At 38.7% G+C, this 20,854-nt stretch overlaps 1 protein-coding gene across 3 annotated transcripts in view; it reads right to left on the reverse strand.

Annotated features, from left to right (window-relative positions):
• EHBP1 (EH domain binding protein 1) overlaps positions 1 to 20,854 on the reverse strand; it is a 297,594-nt gene that overhangs the window by 184,940 nt on the left and 91,800 nt on the right. For all 3 annotated transcript variants that reach the window (XM_070933087.1, XM_070933086.1, XM_070933088.1), the window contains exons 6-7: positions 2,278 to 2,459; positions 465 to 604 (exon numbers count right to left, since the gene is read on the reverse strand). In XM_070933087.1, coding sequence (XP_070789188.1) covers positions 465 to 604; positions 2,278 to 2,459 — 322 coding nt within the window. The remainder of the gene's footprint in view (positions 1 to 464; positions 605 to 2,277; positions 2,460 to 20,854) is intronic.

A 20,854-nucleotide genomic window follows, 5' to 3' on the forward strand; every position in this document is an offset into this window, starting at 1 on the left:
TACTATGTAGATAGCTTAGTTTTTCCTGAATTAGTAAACTGTAGAAACTAGGGGGATTATGAAGGCTAATGGCCTGAAAACCTGTAAAATCTCCCATACAACTCCATATTTCAATACTCTTGCAAGACGTTAGTACACACTAAAATAAATATACACAAACCTTATTCCTTCAAACCATGAGTAATTTTGCTTTAGTCCACGGAGTTAAAAGAAAGAGAAACAATGACAGAAATGAAGACTATCTGAATGTAGTTTTTTTGGCTCTTTTGAAGTTAACCAAAAGGAGCATGAATCTTCTCTTACTTCACACAAGGACACCAATCCATGTTATAGATTAAATTGTTTGTTCCTAATGCAAATAGTACAAACCTACATTATTTTCAAAAGAAAAATGGTCAAAAAGAATAACAATTTTCAAATTAAGTTTATAAGCAAAGGTATACATATTTGGGGAAGAAACAAACCTGTAATTTTTGCAGCCTTTTCTTCCTGGTTTACTCTATTTTCTTCATCATCTTCATTATCTTCCTCAAAGTCATCTAAATTTCCAATATCTGCTTGCTTCATACTCATCAGACTTGCCAGGCTCTGCATATCTTCATCTCTAATAATAATAACAATATAATAATGGTTGGATCTGCAGATATATTACACCGACACATTACAACATGCTAGGTTCCTAGGAAGAACTTTATGCGTATGAAGGCCAACACGGGCTAAAGAACTGGCAGCTGTAATTTCACATTTTTGTGTATATAATAATAGATAACTTTAACATCATTAAACAACAACATCTGCCTATCCCAGATCTTTAGGAAGGACTTGATAGGTGGATAAAAATGCCAAATGCAGTCTAAACATCTGGCTGACTGTGTGAACAAGCATAACAATAATAAACATTTAGACACCAGTAGTTACAAAGAAACAAGTACGAATAATTGAAATTGCAGTAGCTGGAGATCGAAGGACCAATCAAAAATAACCAGAAAAAGTAGAGAAATACTATATAAAGACACAAATAGAGCAAATACGGAAAATCATAGAGGTTGGTGTGCTTGGTGTTAATTCAAAATATCTGGAAAAGCAATTGGATACAAGTAGAATGGATAACATTTCAACTCACCAATTATAAAAAGTTTTATTACATGGAACAGTGCATAATTTATGATATTATCTTTAGTGTCCTAGATCCTCAGAAAGGATCTGATAGTCGAAGAACCAAATCCAATCAGACCTATCTGGCAGATTGTATGTAAATAGTGTAACAACTATTATTATTACTACTACTACTACTACTACTACTAATAATAATAATAATAATAATAATAATAATAATAATAATAATAATTAATAATAATAATAATATCATCATCCTACCAATATCAAATTAATTTGTTGCTTCAAGATGCCCTTCATTTACAGCATCTTGACAGATCTGAACTAATGGCTATTTCCCCGTTTGACAGGTCTCCTGTCTGCTGAATTTTCAGAAAACAAATTAATTCTAACCTTGATGTACAGCTGCATCTTGAAAGGGAGAATATGAAGGCTTATGGGAAAAGAAAAGGTATAATTTTTACTAATGAAAGGAACCTCAAAAAGATATTGTGCTGGGGCAGCAAGTTATATAAAACATTATAATGAAAATAATTAGCAATGACGTAGGTTTCCTCTGTGATAATGCCTATGTGTTGTAGGCATTATCTTTCTAATTTTTATTGATGCTCTAGGTCCATATTGTTGTCTCATATTATGACTCTGTGGCGAAACTGAAATAGTTGTTCATTCAAGGCCACACCTGAAGTGATAACAAAGACAGAAATTTCTTTCCCATAACTCATGCCCTCCACCCATTGCCTTGCAAAAAACTAGAATGACAATCAATAGCCTCTGTAGGATCTGTGGGGTTGAATGTGGTCCACTTTCAGCACTTTTATGGAAGGCCTAAGAGTAGCAACAGAGGTGATAATGCAAAGCAGACTCGACTAGTCATACAGTCGTATAGGTAGGAAGGTAGGCAGTTCGGGGATTATCGATTCGGCAAGGGAGAACTGCCTTGTGGGAGTCTTTTTTTTTAAAAAAATGTTTATTCAGGACTTACACAGTGATTCTCATGCATTTTGCACTTTGAATTGTTTGAAACCATACTTTTCACAGATTTTTAACAACCATGCAAGGGAAATTTGGTGGTGTGGTTCAAGGGAGCTGAGAGCTGGCAAGAAAGGCTCTCTGGAACATATAAAAGAGCAACGGAGTAACATGTCTTGCAAAACTTACGTGGCCTTTCCTTCTCTTAGGAAAATACAGGATAATGAGAACTGCAGTGTGGCTGAGAGAACTTTCTTAGACAAAGGCCTGAACTTTAACTTGACATCTGTCTGTGTCGGCATGGGGCTTGCATATTGTTTCATGTTGATATTGCTGGTAGCAAGGGCTTTCCGGCGTCCAGAAGGAGATTCCTTAAAGAAAAAAAAAGACCCCTCTCGTTATAGTTACAAAAGAAAACATATGATTACGCTTTATTTAATGGATGCCCTACCTTTGTTTTCCATGAAGGTTTTCTACCTTGTCTCTGATCAGATCTAGATCGGATGACATTTTGACAGCGGTTTTCCAACTTGTAATTAATTAAGCTAAAATCCTATCAAAGTGTAATATGAGGTAATTATTTGTTAATAGAATGCTGATTCAAATTTACCTGCACTAAAAAAGATGTTTGCTCACTGGTTCTTAAGACATATCCCATCATGCATGTTGCCTTGGTTAGAGCTGTCCTACCAAGCTATTTTCATAAGACAAGACCAAAGCAGTTTATTATGAGAGCACTAAATTCCATGACTCCCTTTTTGCTTTTACAGATCATCAGAACCTCATCTTGTTCTTTGACAGCAAAAGCCAGGGAAAGGAAGGCTCACATTGTTTATGTGAGTTGCATCTGTTTAACTTGATCAGCTAGGTTTATTTGCATATCCTTAAGTTCTTTTGAGAGACTTAAATCCTTCTCAAGTGTTCAGCGTATTTTTGAAATTCACTCAAAAGGGATCTACATGCACTAATAATTCTGTATAATATTAGCGTGCATAATCGGATAGATAAGGCTAGTTTTTTTAAAAAACAAGATATCCTTCAGGGATGACATATTATATTTGGACTTATTTTACTAGGCAGAAGTCTCAAGCACTTTTAGGAAAGACTATTTGAATGTGTGAATTGAATTAGTATATTTTATTCAGGGCAAATAATAACCACAGCAACAGCAGACAGTAAACCCCCTGTTCAATGAGCCTCAGGTCTATAGCAGACTTCAGATGTTATAGACAAAATCTGCCAGATTCTCCTCCCTAAAAAAATTCAACATAATAATCAACAATGAATAAAGTCTGTTCTTTGGAAGATCAGTCCAAACAAGGTTTGCCGCTTCTGCTCGTAAATATCATTTTTCTTCGTTAGCAGGCATCCCAGCCTTTTAATAAGCAGTCTGGGATACTTTGGGGGTGGGTGGGGAATTCTGGAAATACTTAACCATTGTTTCACAAAACAGTGAATCTGAAGGTAAAGAAAGAGGGCCAACTTTAAGATTCAATCAATAGTCCTCATTGGATATATTGGTGAAAAGCATGCTGTAATGCAACAGTGTCAGATAGTCATGAAGCAAAATATAATGTTAAGTATCTTGTATCAGTGCATATTGTGGACACTGAAAGTAAGAAAGTTGTAACGGGGTCAAAAAATACATGAAAACAGCTTAGGAAGTATCATTTCATGAAATAACGTTGCATTGGTATGTTCAGCAATGTTCATGTTAGTGTGTGTGTATACACATACACTAACATGAACACTGATGTGTGTGTGTGTGTGTGTGTGTGTGTGTGTGTGTGTGTGTGTGTATAGGTCTTTGGTTATTCGGGTCTTCTCCCACGTAAAATTGGAAGTGTCTTGGCGACGTTTCGACGAAGTCTCATTCGTCATCTTCAGGCTGGTGTTCTCGGCTTCGTGCTTCCAGGAGCAATGTGAGATCGCAGCTGTCTCTTCCTTTTAACTGCTAGTGGGGGTGTGAGCTGATTGGGTGGGAACTTGGTTGTGCTCTGATTGGATGGGGGGTTGGTTGTGCTCTGATTGGCTGGGGGTGTGTTCTGTTTGGGTGGGGGCTTGGTTGTGCTCAGCTTAAGTCTGAGTTGCAGGGGGATTTGAGCTGGTGAGCTGCGTTGTTGTTGTTCGCTTCTGTTTCAACCAACTTCCCTTCCTGGATGTCTTAGTCTACAGAAAATCCAATGGCTCCCTAGGACACACTATCTACCAGAAGAAAACACACACAAACCGCTATCTGCACGCACTCTCACACCACCACCCTGCCCAGATCAACTCTGTAGCCAAGACACTCATTTCCAGAACAAAACGCTTAGCTGACGAACAACACCTAAAAACCGAACTACACACCCTCACTAACGTACTAACATCCAATGGATTCCAAAGAAATAAGATCACCAACCTAATCCAAAAAGAAACCCCCACTAAAATCCAAGACAGAGAACAAGAAAACGGCAAAGCCCTCCTCCCATACATAAAAGGCACCACAGACAGAATAAGCAAAATACTCCACAAACATAACATCAAGACAGCATTCTGCACAAACCGAAAAATATCCACCATCCTAAGGAACCCCAAAGACAAAACTGAGTTAGAAAATCAAGGAGTATATGAAATCCCATGCACCGCCTGCCCCACCACATACATCGGACAAACCAACAGACAAATAAGTGCACACATAGAAGAACACAAGAACTCAGTCAGAAAAGAGGAACCAACTTCTTCCCTGGTCCAACACCTTAAAGCCACAGGACATGGTATTGACTTTAAAAAGACCAGAACTATCGCCAAAACTGAACACTTTAACAACAGAATAATCAGAGAAGCCATCGAGATAGAAAAACGCCCACACAGCATGAACAAACGAGACGATACCTCCCGCCTACCAGCCATTTGGAAACCCGCCCTTATTGACAAACGAGTCCCTAACACGACGAATGACACCAGACACACACTCACGAGAGCCACACAGGATGTCACCACCACACATCCACGCAGAAAGCAGACTCAAACCCACACTGATAATGAGCCATGACCAAGGACCAGAAGCCAGACCGCAGCTGCATCATTAGCCACTTTAAACCCCTCCAATCCATACATGAAGCAGACTGACACCCACCATGAAGAGCTCGCACGGCCACAAACATGAAGCCAAACAACAACAACGCAGCTCACCAGCTCAAATCCCCCTGCAACTCAGACTAAGCTGAGCACAACCAAGCCCCCACCCAAACAGAACACACCCCCAGCCAATCAGAGCACAACCAACCCCCCATCCAATCAGAGCACAGCCAAGTTCCCACCCAATCAGCTCACACCCCCACTAGCAGTTAAAAGGAAGAGACAGCTGCGATCTCACATTGCTCCTGGAAGCACGAAGCCGAGAACACCAGCCTGAAGATGACGAATGAGACTTCGTCGAAACGTCGCCAAGACACTTCCAATTTTACGTGGGAGAAGACCCAAATAACCAAAGACCTACATACAAACACCCGCGAAAACCTGAGAAAACAAATTTATATATATATATATATATATATATATATATATATATATATATATATATATATATACACACACACACACACACACACACACACACATAGATAGATATAGATATATCAATGTTCATGAACATTGATATATACATACATATACATATATACACACAGATATACACAGATACACAGATACATACATACATGGAATGGAACAAGGATCTGCAAGTAATACCATATGAAGTTAAGTTCAGATCCAATAGAGACAGCTTTGGTAATTTTGTTAAAAGGGATGGGACAATCAAGTGAACTTTGGACAAAGCTTTGAATATTAGCCCTGGAGGAGACAGAACTTTGAGGAAAAAGTTAAATAGCTGCATAAATAATACAAAGACCTCATATTGTCACAGATGTATAATGACAATGATACTGGCTTGTTCTGACAAATTATCAGCGAAGAGATGATCTCAGTGTTAGTTAGTGCAAATGCTGACAGATTGCATAGATTAACATCAGTCATTATAGCAACTCATTTCATCCAAAAGAGCTGAAAGACATTATGTACCGACTCCTATTTATATAGAATTAATTCAGAGATGGCAGAGTTGCTTCTTAATGTCTGATTCTTCAGTCACTTTTGTCTGAATTCAGCAGATTATGAAAAGCTGCAGGTATCAAAAGAAAATATGAAGACATTTTTAATCTTAGGAACACTTCTACTTACCTATCTCAAGATACTGTATGTTATCAAGGAAATATGGTAAAATATTTTCAACCACAGATATATTAGTTGTTTAACTCATGGACTGGGGATCATTCTGGCAACTAAAAGACTTAATAGAAATACATTTTTGACATAGGTGATGTACAAGTAGTCCTCCAGTTATGACCACTTGTTTAGTGATTGTTCAGAATTATGACCTGGACTGAATGTGGGAATTTATGACTGACCCGTAAAGTTGCAGAGTCTCCATAGTCGGTCCCTGACTTGCGAATACAATGTTCCAGCTCACATGATCACAATTTTTCTAACATCTCCTGCAGTTTCCCATAAGCTAAGTTGTTCCTACTCCTGCTACTTTTTCACCTGGCATGTTCCATTCCACACACACACCCATGGCACCCACCTATGCTCTGGAGCACCTGCCTGCACTTGCATATGTGCCCACACAGTCCAGCATTCTTGCCTGTGGCCACCCTTCACCCCCCTCCCCCAGCTTCCTTGCCTGGGACTCCTGCCTCTTCCTGTTTAACAATCTACATGTCCTGAGGCTAGGATAGCAATCTGTACTGTCAGATTGCCATCACTAATCACATAATGTCCCACTTTACTACTGCATCGCTTAGCGATGGAATCTTCAGTTTCAACTGCTGCCGTAATCCAAGGACTACCTGTATTTGAGAACATATGTGATAAACCAGAGAGCAATATAGTCAGAAGCTGTAACTTCAATTCAGTTCAATCAATTTTACTGCAGTTTGGAAAGCTGTCAAAATTAAAATGCTGGCAAATGGCTAAGGGAAAAAACCTGCTTTGTAACATGGATATGGTCTTGAAGGATTTGAGTTAAATCCTAACAACAAAACCATATGGAAGGCTTGAAGAGGAAGCAAATGAAGCAAATGTATGCAGTTGTTAGAGGAAGATGAAGGAATGTATATATCATTTTAAGCCAGAAACTCTTCAGCAAATGCACATCTTTTGTTTTTTCTGCTTTCACTTATCTAAGTGCTATATGGGCATTTACTATTATTACTAATTTGTTACTAGACAACCACTGCCTCACTGAGTCAAAGCCACTTCTTTCCCAAATTTCATTCTCTTGGTAATCATGGGTCTCAGATTTTGGATGCATTCCGTAAATTAGCCCATTTCAGATACCTTTTTTCAAAAATTGTTGCCCTATAATGCACCGTTTCACCCAGATAAAAGTTATAGAAAATAGGGTTGCAGCGGTATATGGATTAATGCTATAGAGTACTATTTAAAACAATAATCTCATGTATGAATGTTTTTCTAGGCTTGAAGAAATCTCAGATTGAACAGACATTCAATCTGTTAAATGAAGGAGTTATCGTATTTTTATTTAGATAACACTTAAATTGTAAGTAGGGTTTTTCTCCTTTTTTGACTTATCAATCAGGATTATCATTTTTATAATTATACAGGGTTGTTTAGAGAAGGTGGAGAAAGCCACAGAAAAGTATGCATGCATGCACTCCTTTATGGTCCACTACATTATGAGATAAACCTTCAAGGCAATTAGACAAATGCTGGAAGCAGATATATGCCTTTTGAAAGGTCTGGTTCATTTCGGCTTGATAAATCGATGGTTTATCAGATCGAGAATGACTGGCCTTAGGTCACCATGATGGCTTTGGGACTACAACTCATGGTCTCTCAGTTTCTAGCCTCCTGCCTTAACTACTACATCAATCTGGCTCTTTATGTTACTGGTATTATTCCCAAATAAATAAACATTACAGAGATAACTTTAGATAACTATGAATAAGCACATGAACAAAAATTACATACAGAACAGTGGCCTGGTTACTCATAACAATCTCATTCTAACGAACTATGGGTGATAGAACATGGATCAAGTTGCACAGACATAGATTTGTCCCTTCCTCTCTTCTCTCCTACTTGCAATAATTCCCTCTGAAACAGACTATAAACCAGACTCATATCTTGGCCTTGGTTATTAAGCAATGGCTAAACTATACTTCTGATCTGAACATCACAGGAAACTGTGATACAAAATATTATGATACCTTTGCTAAAGTTGAGCATACATAAAGAGGGAAGGGTCAGAAGAAAACATTCTTAATCTGATAAACCATAGATTAGGGGCTGTTGGTTTGAGCTCCAAGTAGCACCATTCAAGGAGACATGGTCAGTGCATTTTGAATCGTGCTCCTTTGTCAGAATACAGGTCTTTAAATACCTTTTTATGAGATGCAAATTAGTCTGAATGTTGGTTGTTCGGATATTGCTGAGTCATGGGCTTGGACTGTTTGATTGGCTGGTTGTTGTTGCTGGGCTGTAGTTAAGTACCGTCTGTGTGATGCAGATTTGGATGAGAGTTGTTTATCTGGATGCTTCTGAGTCATGGTCTGGTTTTGGCCTGTTTGATAGTTTGAGTGGCTGGCTGTTACTGAGATGTGCTCCAATTTCTTGTGAGCTGATGGGTTATAATTTTGTTGCTGCGTAGTGGGGTGTCTGTTCGACGAGCACAATTCAAAACCCACTGACAACATCTCTTTGAATGGTGACGATAGGTTTCCAACCAAACTGCCAAGCTCGGAGCTCAAACCAACAGCCTAACTACCAACTCGAGCTATTAATATTCAAACACATTTCAAACCATAGATTATCAAACCAAAATGAATCAGACCTTTCAATAGGCATATCATTAATTCAACTGAAGAACAAATCACCAAAATGGCAATTTTTCTCAAATGCTTTAACTATTTAACGAAAAGGATTCCTTTTGGTGCACTGCTGGCAAAGAATCCTGGGAATTAGAGTTCCAAAAGAAAACTTTTAGTTACAAATTCAAGTCCCATTTAGGATTTAAAATAATTTGAGGAGGAGGCAAATAGCTCTTGCTGATTTAAATTCTGCTCAAATTTATGGAAAAAGCATGGTCATGGCAATGTCTGAACTGGAGAAAATATTCAATATACAGTATTAGAGTGTTAATGGAAGGACTGCTTTTTAATGCATTTAAATTAAATAACATATCCATGTTTAAACTTTTCCATCAGATCTCTGGATTTTATTTCCTTGTTTAATCTCAAGGGAAAAAGGATCATAACAGACAATGAAGCAATACTAGTAACTGATTTGGCTGCCACCACAGAAAAATATTGGTCTGTTTTTTCACTTAGTACAAAGCAAATGAAACCCCAAAGTTTCGGGGGTGGGGGGATGGTCTTTTCAGCTACATCACAAGTCCCATATTACCTAGGCTATGCTGATCTTTGCTTCACCAGTAGAGCAAAATGGATCAGTACAGAATCTAATTTGTGGAAGTATGGAGCAATTAAATGCTGAAATAGACAAGCTACAGGAAGCTCTCTCAACTGGAGAGAGTAAATTAGAAACTATGTCAGTTAAAATAATTTAGACAGTTGGATGGAAGATCTGGGGGGCCAAATGCAAAGAACAGTCCAATCTGTGCTGAAAAGGTGCTTAAAAGCAAAAGCATGGCTCAAAAGAATATTTATTAAAAATGATGATACATATGAATGGAGAAACTAATGTTTAAGAAATACGTGGCACTGAATTATAAAAAAGAAATGGCATAAACATCTTGGCAGTAGTATCAACTCAAAGCTACAGGGAAAGGGCTTGAGATGGAGGTTCAGATGTAAGGTGACAGCAGCCCTTTTGGAAATGTCATCGTGCCTTTGCCTGGATGGTCAATCTACTCTCTTTAGTGTGGTTCAGCTTCCATATGCTACAGCCAATCTAATATCTTTCTTCTGTCTGGTCAACTGTTGTCAGTCTTTACAAGAACTGTAGTCCATAATATCCGGACGCCAGAAACAAGTGGAAAATAGCTTCAAACTTGAAGGAAAATGACTGCTCATTACAATCCCTTTTTGCTTTATTTTTAGTAAGTCTGGAAGGAACAGCAAACTAGCAATTAGTAGTGTGCATAAAGTGTTTTGTTTCAAACTTGTTGCGTGCCAGCAAAACAAACACATGAAGTGCCTACGGTGTTTCACAGGCAACAACAGGAATTCCAAATACTGTAAGCTGTTTCCTCCATTTTTACCCTGGGATCACAGCAGAAGGTGAAATGATTGTCTATAGTTAATTCTGCCTTTTACCTAATCTGCCAAAAGATGAATAAACATTGAAAATATTTTAAAATCCCCCATAGGAAACCATGAAAAACATTTAAATCATGCTTTCTGCAATAGAGCAGCCACAGCTAGCCGGCAAACAACAAGCAACAACTAAATTAATTTCCATATAGTCTACAATCAACTGTCATAAAAACAATGAATTGGGAAAGTGGGAGAGTGCTGAGCTCAGAACCAGTCACGTGATGTCCCACCAAGAAAATAAAATTAATTCATATGGAATAAATAACAAGGAAAAAAGAATGATAGAGGAGCAACTTGCTGTTTTCCATTTTTATTTATCATTTTTATAACTCCACTTTTTACTGCTTTGTCCTTTTACCCTGCTACCTTATTTCCCTCTGGTTGTAGATTTCAGAAGATTCAACTATGATTTCAAAATGAGTGCAATGCACATTTTTTTCAGGATAGACCTGACTTGAATCTAGAGTCAACAGTAATAATCAACCAAATTCACTTCATCACTGCCAATGATCACAGCAACAGCAAACAAACCAACCTCTCTGACTATGTCCTGGCAGAGGCTTCTTCCTGAGGCACATGAGTACACACCTTTTGCATTATGAATCTGCCCTTCCTGCAACAATTTAAACACACATACACACACAATAATTGGCACTCCATTAATTGAAGGAAAGCTAGCAGCTGCAGCAAAGTAGCACCCCAGTTCTTGCATTTCAACATGTCATCCTGCAAAATCTCAGTTGTTGCAATTGGCATCCTGAAACCTCTGTTCACACAGCCTCTAATGCACATGCTGCATACTTAGCATTGCTAAGTATGGTGTACAAGAAAGTACACCAATATACAGAGAATTGCCGATTATTATTAACCCACAGTGGCCTCTGCTCTAACTTCCCCATGGTAAAAAATTTAAGCAGACTAATAAACCTACCGACTCGGCAGACAACAGCCTTTTTCTTTTGTGGAAAATTGTTCTTGATCTCTGGATGTGTCTTCCCTGAGTTTTTCCAACTCCCACCTCTTTCCTCCCTCAATTTTCCCCAGTCAAAGCAGGTCAGGGATGGGCGTTTTGCACATCCCAATTAACAATTATTCATAATTTGGAACTTTTCATTTTGGCACGAGAAGGCTATTAGAATGACTATGTGCGTCTATCCAAATGCGGTATTTTAATGAAGCCAGGTATTTTGACACATAGCTATACCAAGACCATGCAAGAACTGTAATTTCTTACAATATTTAAGTTCTTTCTACAGGCTCATCAAGATTCTTCATGCAGATAAATATCTAATGACTTATTTAATAACTATAGAGAGCAGAGCTATCAAAATATAACAAATAAGGGGCAGCAAAACTAAGGAGGAGAGGGAAGAAAGCAGATGTGTCTGTTAAACACTAGAGATGATTCTCAACTGGTGCATCCTCCACTCTATAAATGCAGTTTCAATTTATTAATTTAGTTAAGGACAGATTACATGTCTAGTATCTGAATATCTTCTAATATAATTCTCCCCAGTTAAAAAGAGGGGTTCAAACTAAGGCTTGGTTTAATAACTGTAGGAAGCATCAGAGGAAAATTGTTACAATCAAAGGGAAGAAATTAATTTGAAAAGTAAATTAATTGAATTCAGTTTATATTACTGCCCACATTTTTAATATTTTTCATTATTGTCACATTAAACATTTCAGTGAATTACAGGGGAAGGATTTGTCTATGGGGGCTGAATTTAAATGCTTTTTGCAGAATTAATTGATAAATGAATTTAATCTTTACCAAAACGGCTGCATTTTAATGTATTGATATGTTAAAATATATCTTAATAAAAAGCTAAAAATATTAGCCTTGTTCACATAAACAGTAAGCCTGATCATGATTTTTATATGTCATTTTGAAACCATCATTGGCAACAAAATGTGCTCCTCTTATTTTAATTTAGTGCTATTTTAGTGACTATTTTGTTTTAAGCAAATTGTTGAGAATGCTAAACTGATCATTGACCCAAATAAAGATTTTATTTTATTTTGCTTCTCTTGTATCAGAAGTAGTTGTTGGCTTATGACCTCTGTTTTGTTTAACTATGGCTTATCATAATATTCAGATCCAGATTTATGTTTCTTTCTTGTTCATTTTCCCTTGCCTCCAGTCTCAAAGAAAGTATTCCAAAATCTGGTTTACTCTTGCAGCTTTATTTCCTGAACTAACTTTGTAATTGTAATTTTAGATATAATTGTCTAGGTAACAAGAGTCCTTAAGACTAAAAAGGGCTAAAAGAAAACTATAAAGAGCAACTAAAAGGTGAAGACAGCTAGTCCTTATTTAATAACCATTTGCTTAGTGAACATTCAAAGTTACAATGGCACTGAACAAGGAGATTTACAACTGGTCTTCCAAAACTGTGGTTGTCCTAGCTTTCCCAGACACATGTTTGTAATTCAGACACTTAACATCTGACTCACAATTATGATGGTTGCAGTGTCCTATAATCACATGATCACCATTTGCAACCTTTCCTTCAGGCTTCCCACAAGCGAAGTCAAGGGAAAAGCTTGCAGGAAGTTGTAGGTGGTGGTCATGTGATGTTGCACCTAATGACTGTGTAAGATTCACCTAACAACCACATTTGGAACTGCCAGAACTGTTAGAAGTCAGCACAGTCATACAACACCATATTTTATAACCACATTGCTAAGCAACAGAGTTCCCAGTTCCAATTACTGTTATTAACCAAAGACTACTTGTATCAATTTCTTTTGGTCAAAGCCATTGCAAATCCAGCTTTGTGACTTGGGCAATGCCTTTGAAAGGATCGAGAGGTAGAATGATGTTTGTAGGAATATCATCTATGCAATACATGTTTTTGACCAAGGTTGCCCCTCTACTACATCAGGTTTCATTTTCTTCTCTCAAGACCCTTTCCCACTTTTAAAAATTACAGAGGACTCTAAAATAGCTTTACTGATATCTACCATAATAAAAATTAGAACTGACACATTCACTGTTGCTACTTCTTCTCACAATTGCTTGATGGGATTATATTGCATTATTTTTCAAAATAAACTGGCAAATTATTTTGATTTTGTGAACGCCAAGAGGGTCTTGGGCTGACCCTCAGAGCTCCTAGGACCATACTTTTAAGAAATACTGCTCTGCAACCTACTTATTGGAATGAAATATGCAAAACCAATACACACTAATGCTCTTGCAACCCATTCAGAGAAGATACCATTTGTGGCCCCAATCCAGCATGATGAGTGCCACCCCAGATTTCTCTTTCCTATGGTAGGCCAAACCTTGGGTGCCTTTTCCTTTCAGCAGAACAGGAACATTTTACTTGCCCAAGAACTAAGTCAGAGACTGCTTCAAATGGCACCGGAAGTGATAGTAACACTTTTCATGTGGAAAAGGGAGTGGGGGAAACCAGCTGGTCCAAATGCTTTGAGAACATCTGAGAAATCAAATAACCAAATGTTGGCTGATTTGCCTTCTATCCTTTTTTTTTTTTTTTTTTTGATAAAAGTTTCTTTAACACCTGAATATATTTTAAGTGTCAAGAGCAATTCTGTACTTGTTTCTAATTACAATCCCAAGGCCAGATCAAGATATTATCAAAACATTTGAATCGTTCCACCTACATCTTTGGTATTTTAGAAGTATAAATATGCATTTATGTTTCCTACATAAATACAGTTTATTCCTAATACACCCTTACTCTGACCCCCACCCTTTCCAAATCCTGGGACTCTCCGGTTTCCTCTTCATTTGATAGAACTAGGGTATCTCTCTCCTAATACCTAGGAGAGATAGGTGGCACTTCCATCTCTACTATGTTCTCTTCAGCAACTCTCTCCAACCCAGTTTTCCCTAGTTTTAGGTTTTCTTTTTCTCCGTACATTCCTCTCTCAAAACTAGCCTCTCTTCCCCCCTCCCTCCCGCCCCCGTAAACTGAAGAATGGAAAAAATACCAAAGCTGGACAGGAAGGGTGGTCAAATTTTGATACTGAATTTACAAATGGTACTATCACAGAAGGCAGAACTCATTTGTATTCTGCAGTTTCCCCAAGATTTCAGTCCGCTTTCTCTCTTTGTCAGGTTCTTGATCCAAAATCAAGATCCCCAAGGGACTGAGTTTGAAAGAACAATATTCCTTAAATGATGGTAAATCTGTGGCTATTTGATGGTTGTAATATTTGTAGCATCACTCATTTGTCTATATTGCACTGTGATTTGTGTTGGTACGGCATAAGCACACTATTTGTCAGTATACAATACATGGCACTTCTTTTGCTATCATTATCATAAGAAGCACTTCGAGAGTAATTCTTTCTTTATGACTGATTCCAAGCAACTGAATAGCAGAATAAATCCAAAGATAATAGTCAAACATCCTAAAAGTGGAAAATGGAGTTTCGTAAAGATATTGAGAATTAAGCATGGTGATGATTGTAATCATTGTATTATTTCCGCTGATGTTGGAATTATTATACATATCTGATTTGGAAAATAAAACACTGGACAACATCAGGAATGCTGTTCATGTTTTGGCTTTTCCCAGTTCTGTAACTTCCCAATATTATAGTATAATATGACCAATCACCAAGAGTTCTGAAAAATCAAGCTTATGACGTATTTTATATGAATATTCAGTGATAAATTCAGTGGTAAATGTCCATATGTAAAAGCACAAGTTTCTGGAATTGCAACATCTCTGACTGAGGAGTTACGCAAACAGTTGCTGAATGAAAAAAATCTAAACTAGTTGGGTCTTACACAATATAATGTTAATGACACCACCCATGGCTTTGAAACTTTGTGCAATACACAGCACGCAGTTAACATCAAGTGTAAAATTTGAATTGGATATATAATGCAGTTATCACCACAGGAGGAATAAATAACTACAAAATCTGGAATCTTATGAGGATTAAGCTTGATAAATGCATGTTTCTGCATGTAACACATCTTCATAGTTGTGTTGTGCCTTATACATTTAAGTGAAAAGAACAACAGTCTATTATAAATGCATTTATTTATCGCCTTAGCAAAGATCAGATTCCAAAGCACATAGAACAACATATTACATATGCCAGTACCCTAAACTTTTCTAAAATTACTTATATCAGAAAAAGAATCCCCTGGATTACAATTGGAACATAGCTCTTCTACCAATAAATATTTATTTTTGAGCTAGTAAGGTGGGTTCTTTTTCATCAGAACTACAGTAATTATTTTATTTCTCACAATACAATACAATAGCAATATACGAGAAAACAATAATTTAAAAATCCTTTTTTCCTCAACACAACTCCGCTTTCAAACATATTCTAAGCACAAAAAGGGATAGATTGAAATACATTGTCTAAATCAAGTCCTTTTCATCTGCTGCATTAATTGTAGAGATAGTCAAACAGCTGTTTACACTATTTGGAGGAAAATATTATTCTTGAATCCATGCTGTAAAATGATAATCTCCAAATATTTTTTCCACTTTTGGCTGCAGTATAACACAATTCTAGAAACATAAAAAAGACAGTATTTTATTTGTCCGGCTTTGTTTCATTTTAATTTGCAGTTTCTAGTTAAAAAGTTCCATCCCAAACTGATTGAATTTTCTTTCCACTGTGTGCACAAATTAGTTATGGATGATTAACAAAGCATTCCTTCTTTTATTTATTTTGGCTAAGACATGTTCTGTATAAAGTTCATGGGAAGGAAGTACTTCATACAGTATGCTGGCTAAAACTAAAACTCTGTTGATAAAAGAGTTAATATATTTGTCTTTTTATATTGCAATTGATTGAAAATTTGAATATTAAAATAATATTACATTGAATTAGTTTTTCTGGCTTAAAAGAAGACCAAATAATGTTTCTTTCATTCAGCATTTTGAAATAGCATTCCTAACATAAAGGTATTATAGTAAGATGCCGTTAATGAATATAAATTCTTCAAGGAGGGAAGATGGTCAATGATGAATATCAAGGCAGTTCTGTACTATATTCAGTTACTGGAGCATTATAAAAAATCTAAAGTTCACATCTGTAGCATTACGCTTATAGATTTCATAACAATATCTTGATGTTTAGCCTTCTTCCACTTCTCAAAGGCGAAGAATCACAATCCCCTTTGTCTATTTTTAAAACAAATAATTATTTAACATTACACATAACATTTCCCTGGAATGGGGACAGGGTGGATTTGATTTAAATTGAGTTGATTTAAATCACAATTTAAATCATGATTTAAATCACTAGTAAAAAGGCTTGATTTAAATCAACTCGATTTAAATCATAATTTTTAAAGAGCAACTGTCATCTCTGCTACTCCTTTGATCCACTGTTGACTCACCGATAGACCCAGTGTTGCAGAATATACAGCCTCATGCTACATAACTAAGCTCCATTTCATGCTGAATAAACTAAATTATTTACGTATCTTAAATAGAAAACTATCTTACGATAGATTTTTACCCCAAAAGTTTTTTATTAAAATAAATTCGATAAAAATAAAAAAAATCTGATTTAAATAAAAAAAATCCAATTTAAATAAAAAAAATCTGATTTTTTTGATTTTTTTAAAAAAATCATTGATTTTTATCCACCCTGAATGGAGATAATCTATACACTCTAATATATGTGAAAATTGTGCAAAGTATACCTATATCTGGTATACTTTGCACAATTTGTACTATATATTTCTCTTTTGCCTTTTACTAAATCATGAACAGAATTGTGCTCAAGAATATGGAGCAAGAGAGCTACACTTCGGGACACAGCTAAATCTTACTGTGTTTCTGTTAATTGTCTGCAATAAGATAGGTTGCAGATGCTGCATATGGATACTGTGTCTTTGTACTTGTTTATTCTGTATTTGCAAGGCTCCTAGAATTAGTGAGGTGGCCAGCACAAAAGGTTTTCCTTGCTGAGGCCTAGTTTTGGGAACATGCTCCTGCCATCATGGAACAGAATTTATTTTCAATGCCAGAATCGATTATATAATCTTTCACTCAAGACTACTACTGTTTTCTCACACATGGTTTCTTTGCTTTCATCAGTTCCCATTGTTGAACTATTGGGATCAAGAAAGTTCTGGTGATCTCATATAAATCATTCGGCTTCATTTTACCTCTCATAAAATAGGTTTCACTGAGAGCCCTTGTCAAACCCATTGCCAACTATGGTGTGACTGTCCATAGCTAATATATCAGTACAGGTTCATCCTGTAATATACGACCGGAGATACTGACTACAAGCTGATTTCCACATTGAATCACATACCAGTGATTCAGTGGTATCAATAACAGTCAGTGGAACATTTGAGGGAAAGCCCCTCAAATATGTACAGGTATATAAATAGTGTCCCATATAATATATTCCAAATATATCAAAAGAAGAAATGAATTTGGGGGAGTATGAATAGTATATATTCACCCTAACCCTTATACATCCTTTGAGTTCTTATATGTGAGAGAGGCTTTGTATATTTGCTTTAACAGGAGTATCAGAAGACAGGTCAAGTAACTAGTTGTTTTGTTACCTATGATAAAAATTACTGGGTCAATTTTATAAATTTAAAAGAATCTGTTGCCCCTATTTATGAACAATATTCTAAATACAAAAAGGTCACAAAAGGTACAATTAAATTAAAACTGGATTTGGAGGGGGGAGTTTTATGGATTTAGTTAAGGCCTTTTCATGTTTTCATCAATAAGACAAGCAGAGTAGCAATTTTGTCTAAAATATTTTTGTAGGCTAGTAATTTTTTTTGGTCTTATTCCATTGTACCAAGGTTGCTTATTTAAACATTTAAAAGTTTGTTACTTATAACCACACCTGCCATTAATAGGCACTAAATTTAGACAACAAATGCCATGTTTTCTAAAATGAAGAGAAAATTATTTCTTACGGTCAAATATTTAAGACAGATGTAGTCACCATATTTAGTAAATATTTATGTGAAACTGTCATTAATTATTTTACAACTTTAGATAATAAAAAGTAATCAACAAAGGTACACTGAGAGTTTTTCCTATCTAAATACTATAATGGACACCTTAAAAATATGGTGCCAACTCAATCATTTGGCATTTTTACTTTTGTTCTTCAGAGTTATTTTTGGTACTGCTGCATTTATCATTTTATTTATTTATTTATTATTTATTAATTAAATTTCTATACCGCCCTTCTCCAAATAGGACTCAGGGCGGTGCACAGCCAAGATAAAAACAAAGCATACAAAATTTAAGAACAGTATTAAAATAATTAAATATTTTGGCCGAAATTAAGATAACCCAATTTAAAATCAATTTAAAATTTAACTCAGGCCAGCCCAGCTTGTTGAAATAAATAGGTTTTCAGGGCCCGACGAAAAATCCGGAGGTCTGTTATTATACGTAACTCTGGGGGAAGGTTGTTCCAGAGGGTGGGCGCCGTCACAGAGAAGGCTCTCCCCCTGGGGGTCGCCAGCCGACATTGTCTGGCGGACGGCACCCTGAGGAGGCCCACTCTGTGCGAGCGTACTGGCCGGTGGGAGGCTATTGGTGGCAGAAGGTGGTCTCGTAAATACCCCAGCCCTAAGCCATGGAGCGCTTTAAAGGTGGTCACCAACACCTTGAAGCGCACCCGGAAGACCACTGGGAGCCAGTGCAGCTCGCGCAGGAGAGGTGTCACATGGGAGCGCCTCGTCGCCCCCATAATCCCCCGCGCGGCCGCATTCTGGACCAGCTGGAGCCTCCGGGTGCACCCCAGGGGGAGCCCCATGTAGAGAGCGTTGCAGTAGTCCAGGCGGGAAATGACTAGTGCCTGAGTGACTGTGCGTAGAGAGTCCCGATCTAGAAAGGGGCGCAGCTGGCGTATCAGGCGCACCTGATAAAAAGCCCCCCTGGCCACGGCCGTCAAATGATCTTCTAAAGACAGCCGTGCGTCCAGGAGGACGCCCAAGTTGCGAGCCCTCTCCGTGGGGGCGAGTGATTCGCCCCCAATAGCCAGCGATGGCGTCAGCTGGCTATATCGGGACGCTGGAAGCCACAGCCACTCGGTCTTGGAGGGGTTGAGTCGGAGCCTGTTTCTCCCCATCCAGGCCCGCACGGCCTCCAGGCACTGGGACATCACTTCAAGGGCATCGTTGGGGTGGCCTGGGGTGGAGATGTACAGCTGGGTGTCATCAGCGTACTGATGGAACTCCACCCCAAAGCCACGGATGATCTCACCCAGCGGCTTTACATAAATGTTGAACAGAAGGGGCGAGAGGACCGACCCTTGTGGCACCCCACAAGCAAGGTGCCTCGGGGTCGACCGCTGCCCCCCCGTCAACACAGATTGTGACCGGTCAGAGAGGTAGGAGGAGAACCACCGCAGAACGGTGCCCCCCACCCCCAACCCCGCCAACCGGTGCAACATGATACCATGGTCGATGGTATCAAAAGCCGCTGAGAGGTCTAACAGGACCAGGATAGAGGAGCAACCCCTATCCCGAGCCCTCCAGAGATCATCCACCAACGCGACCAATGCCGTTTCCGTGCTGTGCCCAGGCCGGAAGCCGGACTGGAGCGGGTCTAGATAGACAGCTTCATCCAGGTACCGGGGGAGCTGTTGCGCCACCACACTCTCAACAACCTTCGCAACAAAGCGAAGGTTGGAGACTGGACGATAGTTAGCCAAAACAGCCGGATCCAGAGAGGGCTTCTTGAGGAGGGGCCTCACAACCGCTTCTTTCAAAGCGGCCGGCAGGACCCCCTCACTCAAAGAAGCGTTAACAATCTTCTGGAGCCAGCCTCGTGTCACCTCCCGGGAAGCCAGTACCAACCAGGAGGGACACGGGTCCAATAAACATGTGGTCGCGTTCAGCCGTCCCAGGACCCTGTCCATGTCCTCGGGAGCCACAGGATCAAACTCCCCCCAGATAACACTCTCAAGACCTGCCTCAGTCATCCCGTCCGGACATACCCAGTCAGAGGCCAGTCCTTCCCGAATCTGAGCGATTTTGTCATACAGATACTGCACAAAGTCCTCGGCTCGGCCCTGCAAGGGGTCATCCCGCGCTTCCAGATGGAGGAGGGAGCGGGTCACCCTAAACAGGGCGGCCGGGCGATTATCTGATGACGCGATAAGAGTGGCAAAATAACTAGATTTCGCCGCTTTTATCGCCACTAGGTAGGTCTTAATATGAGACCTCACCAGTGTTCGGTCGGATTCGGAGTGACTGGTCCTCCAACTACTCTCCAGGCGTCTTTTCCGGCGCTTCATCTCCCTGAGCTCCTCGGAGAACCAAGGAGTTAGGTGAGTTCGGTGCCGGGTCAGAGGCCGCAAAGGCACGACACGGTCCAAGGCCCCGGCAGCCGCACTATCCCAGGCGGCCACCAGGTCCTCAGTCGAGTCATGAGCCAGAGTCTCAGGAAATGGCCCAAGCTCCATCTGGAACCTATCAGGGT

The sequence above is a fragment of the Pituophis catenifer genome, unplaced genomic scaffold (genome assembly GCF_029215685.1).
Source record: "Pituophis catenifer annectens isolate HBS135680 unplaced genomic scaffold, rPitCat1.0.hap2 SCAF_1, whole genome shotgun sequence".
NCBI classification, from domain to species: Eukaryota; Metazoa; Chordata; class Lepidosauria; order Squamata; family Colubridae; genus Pituophis; species Pituophis catenifer.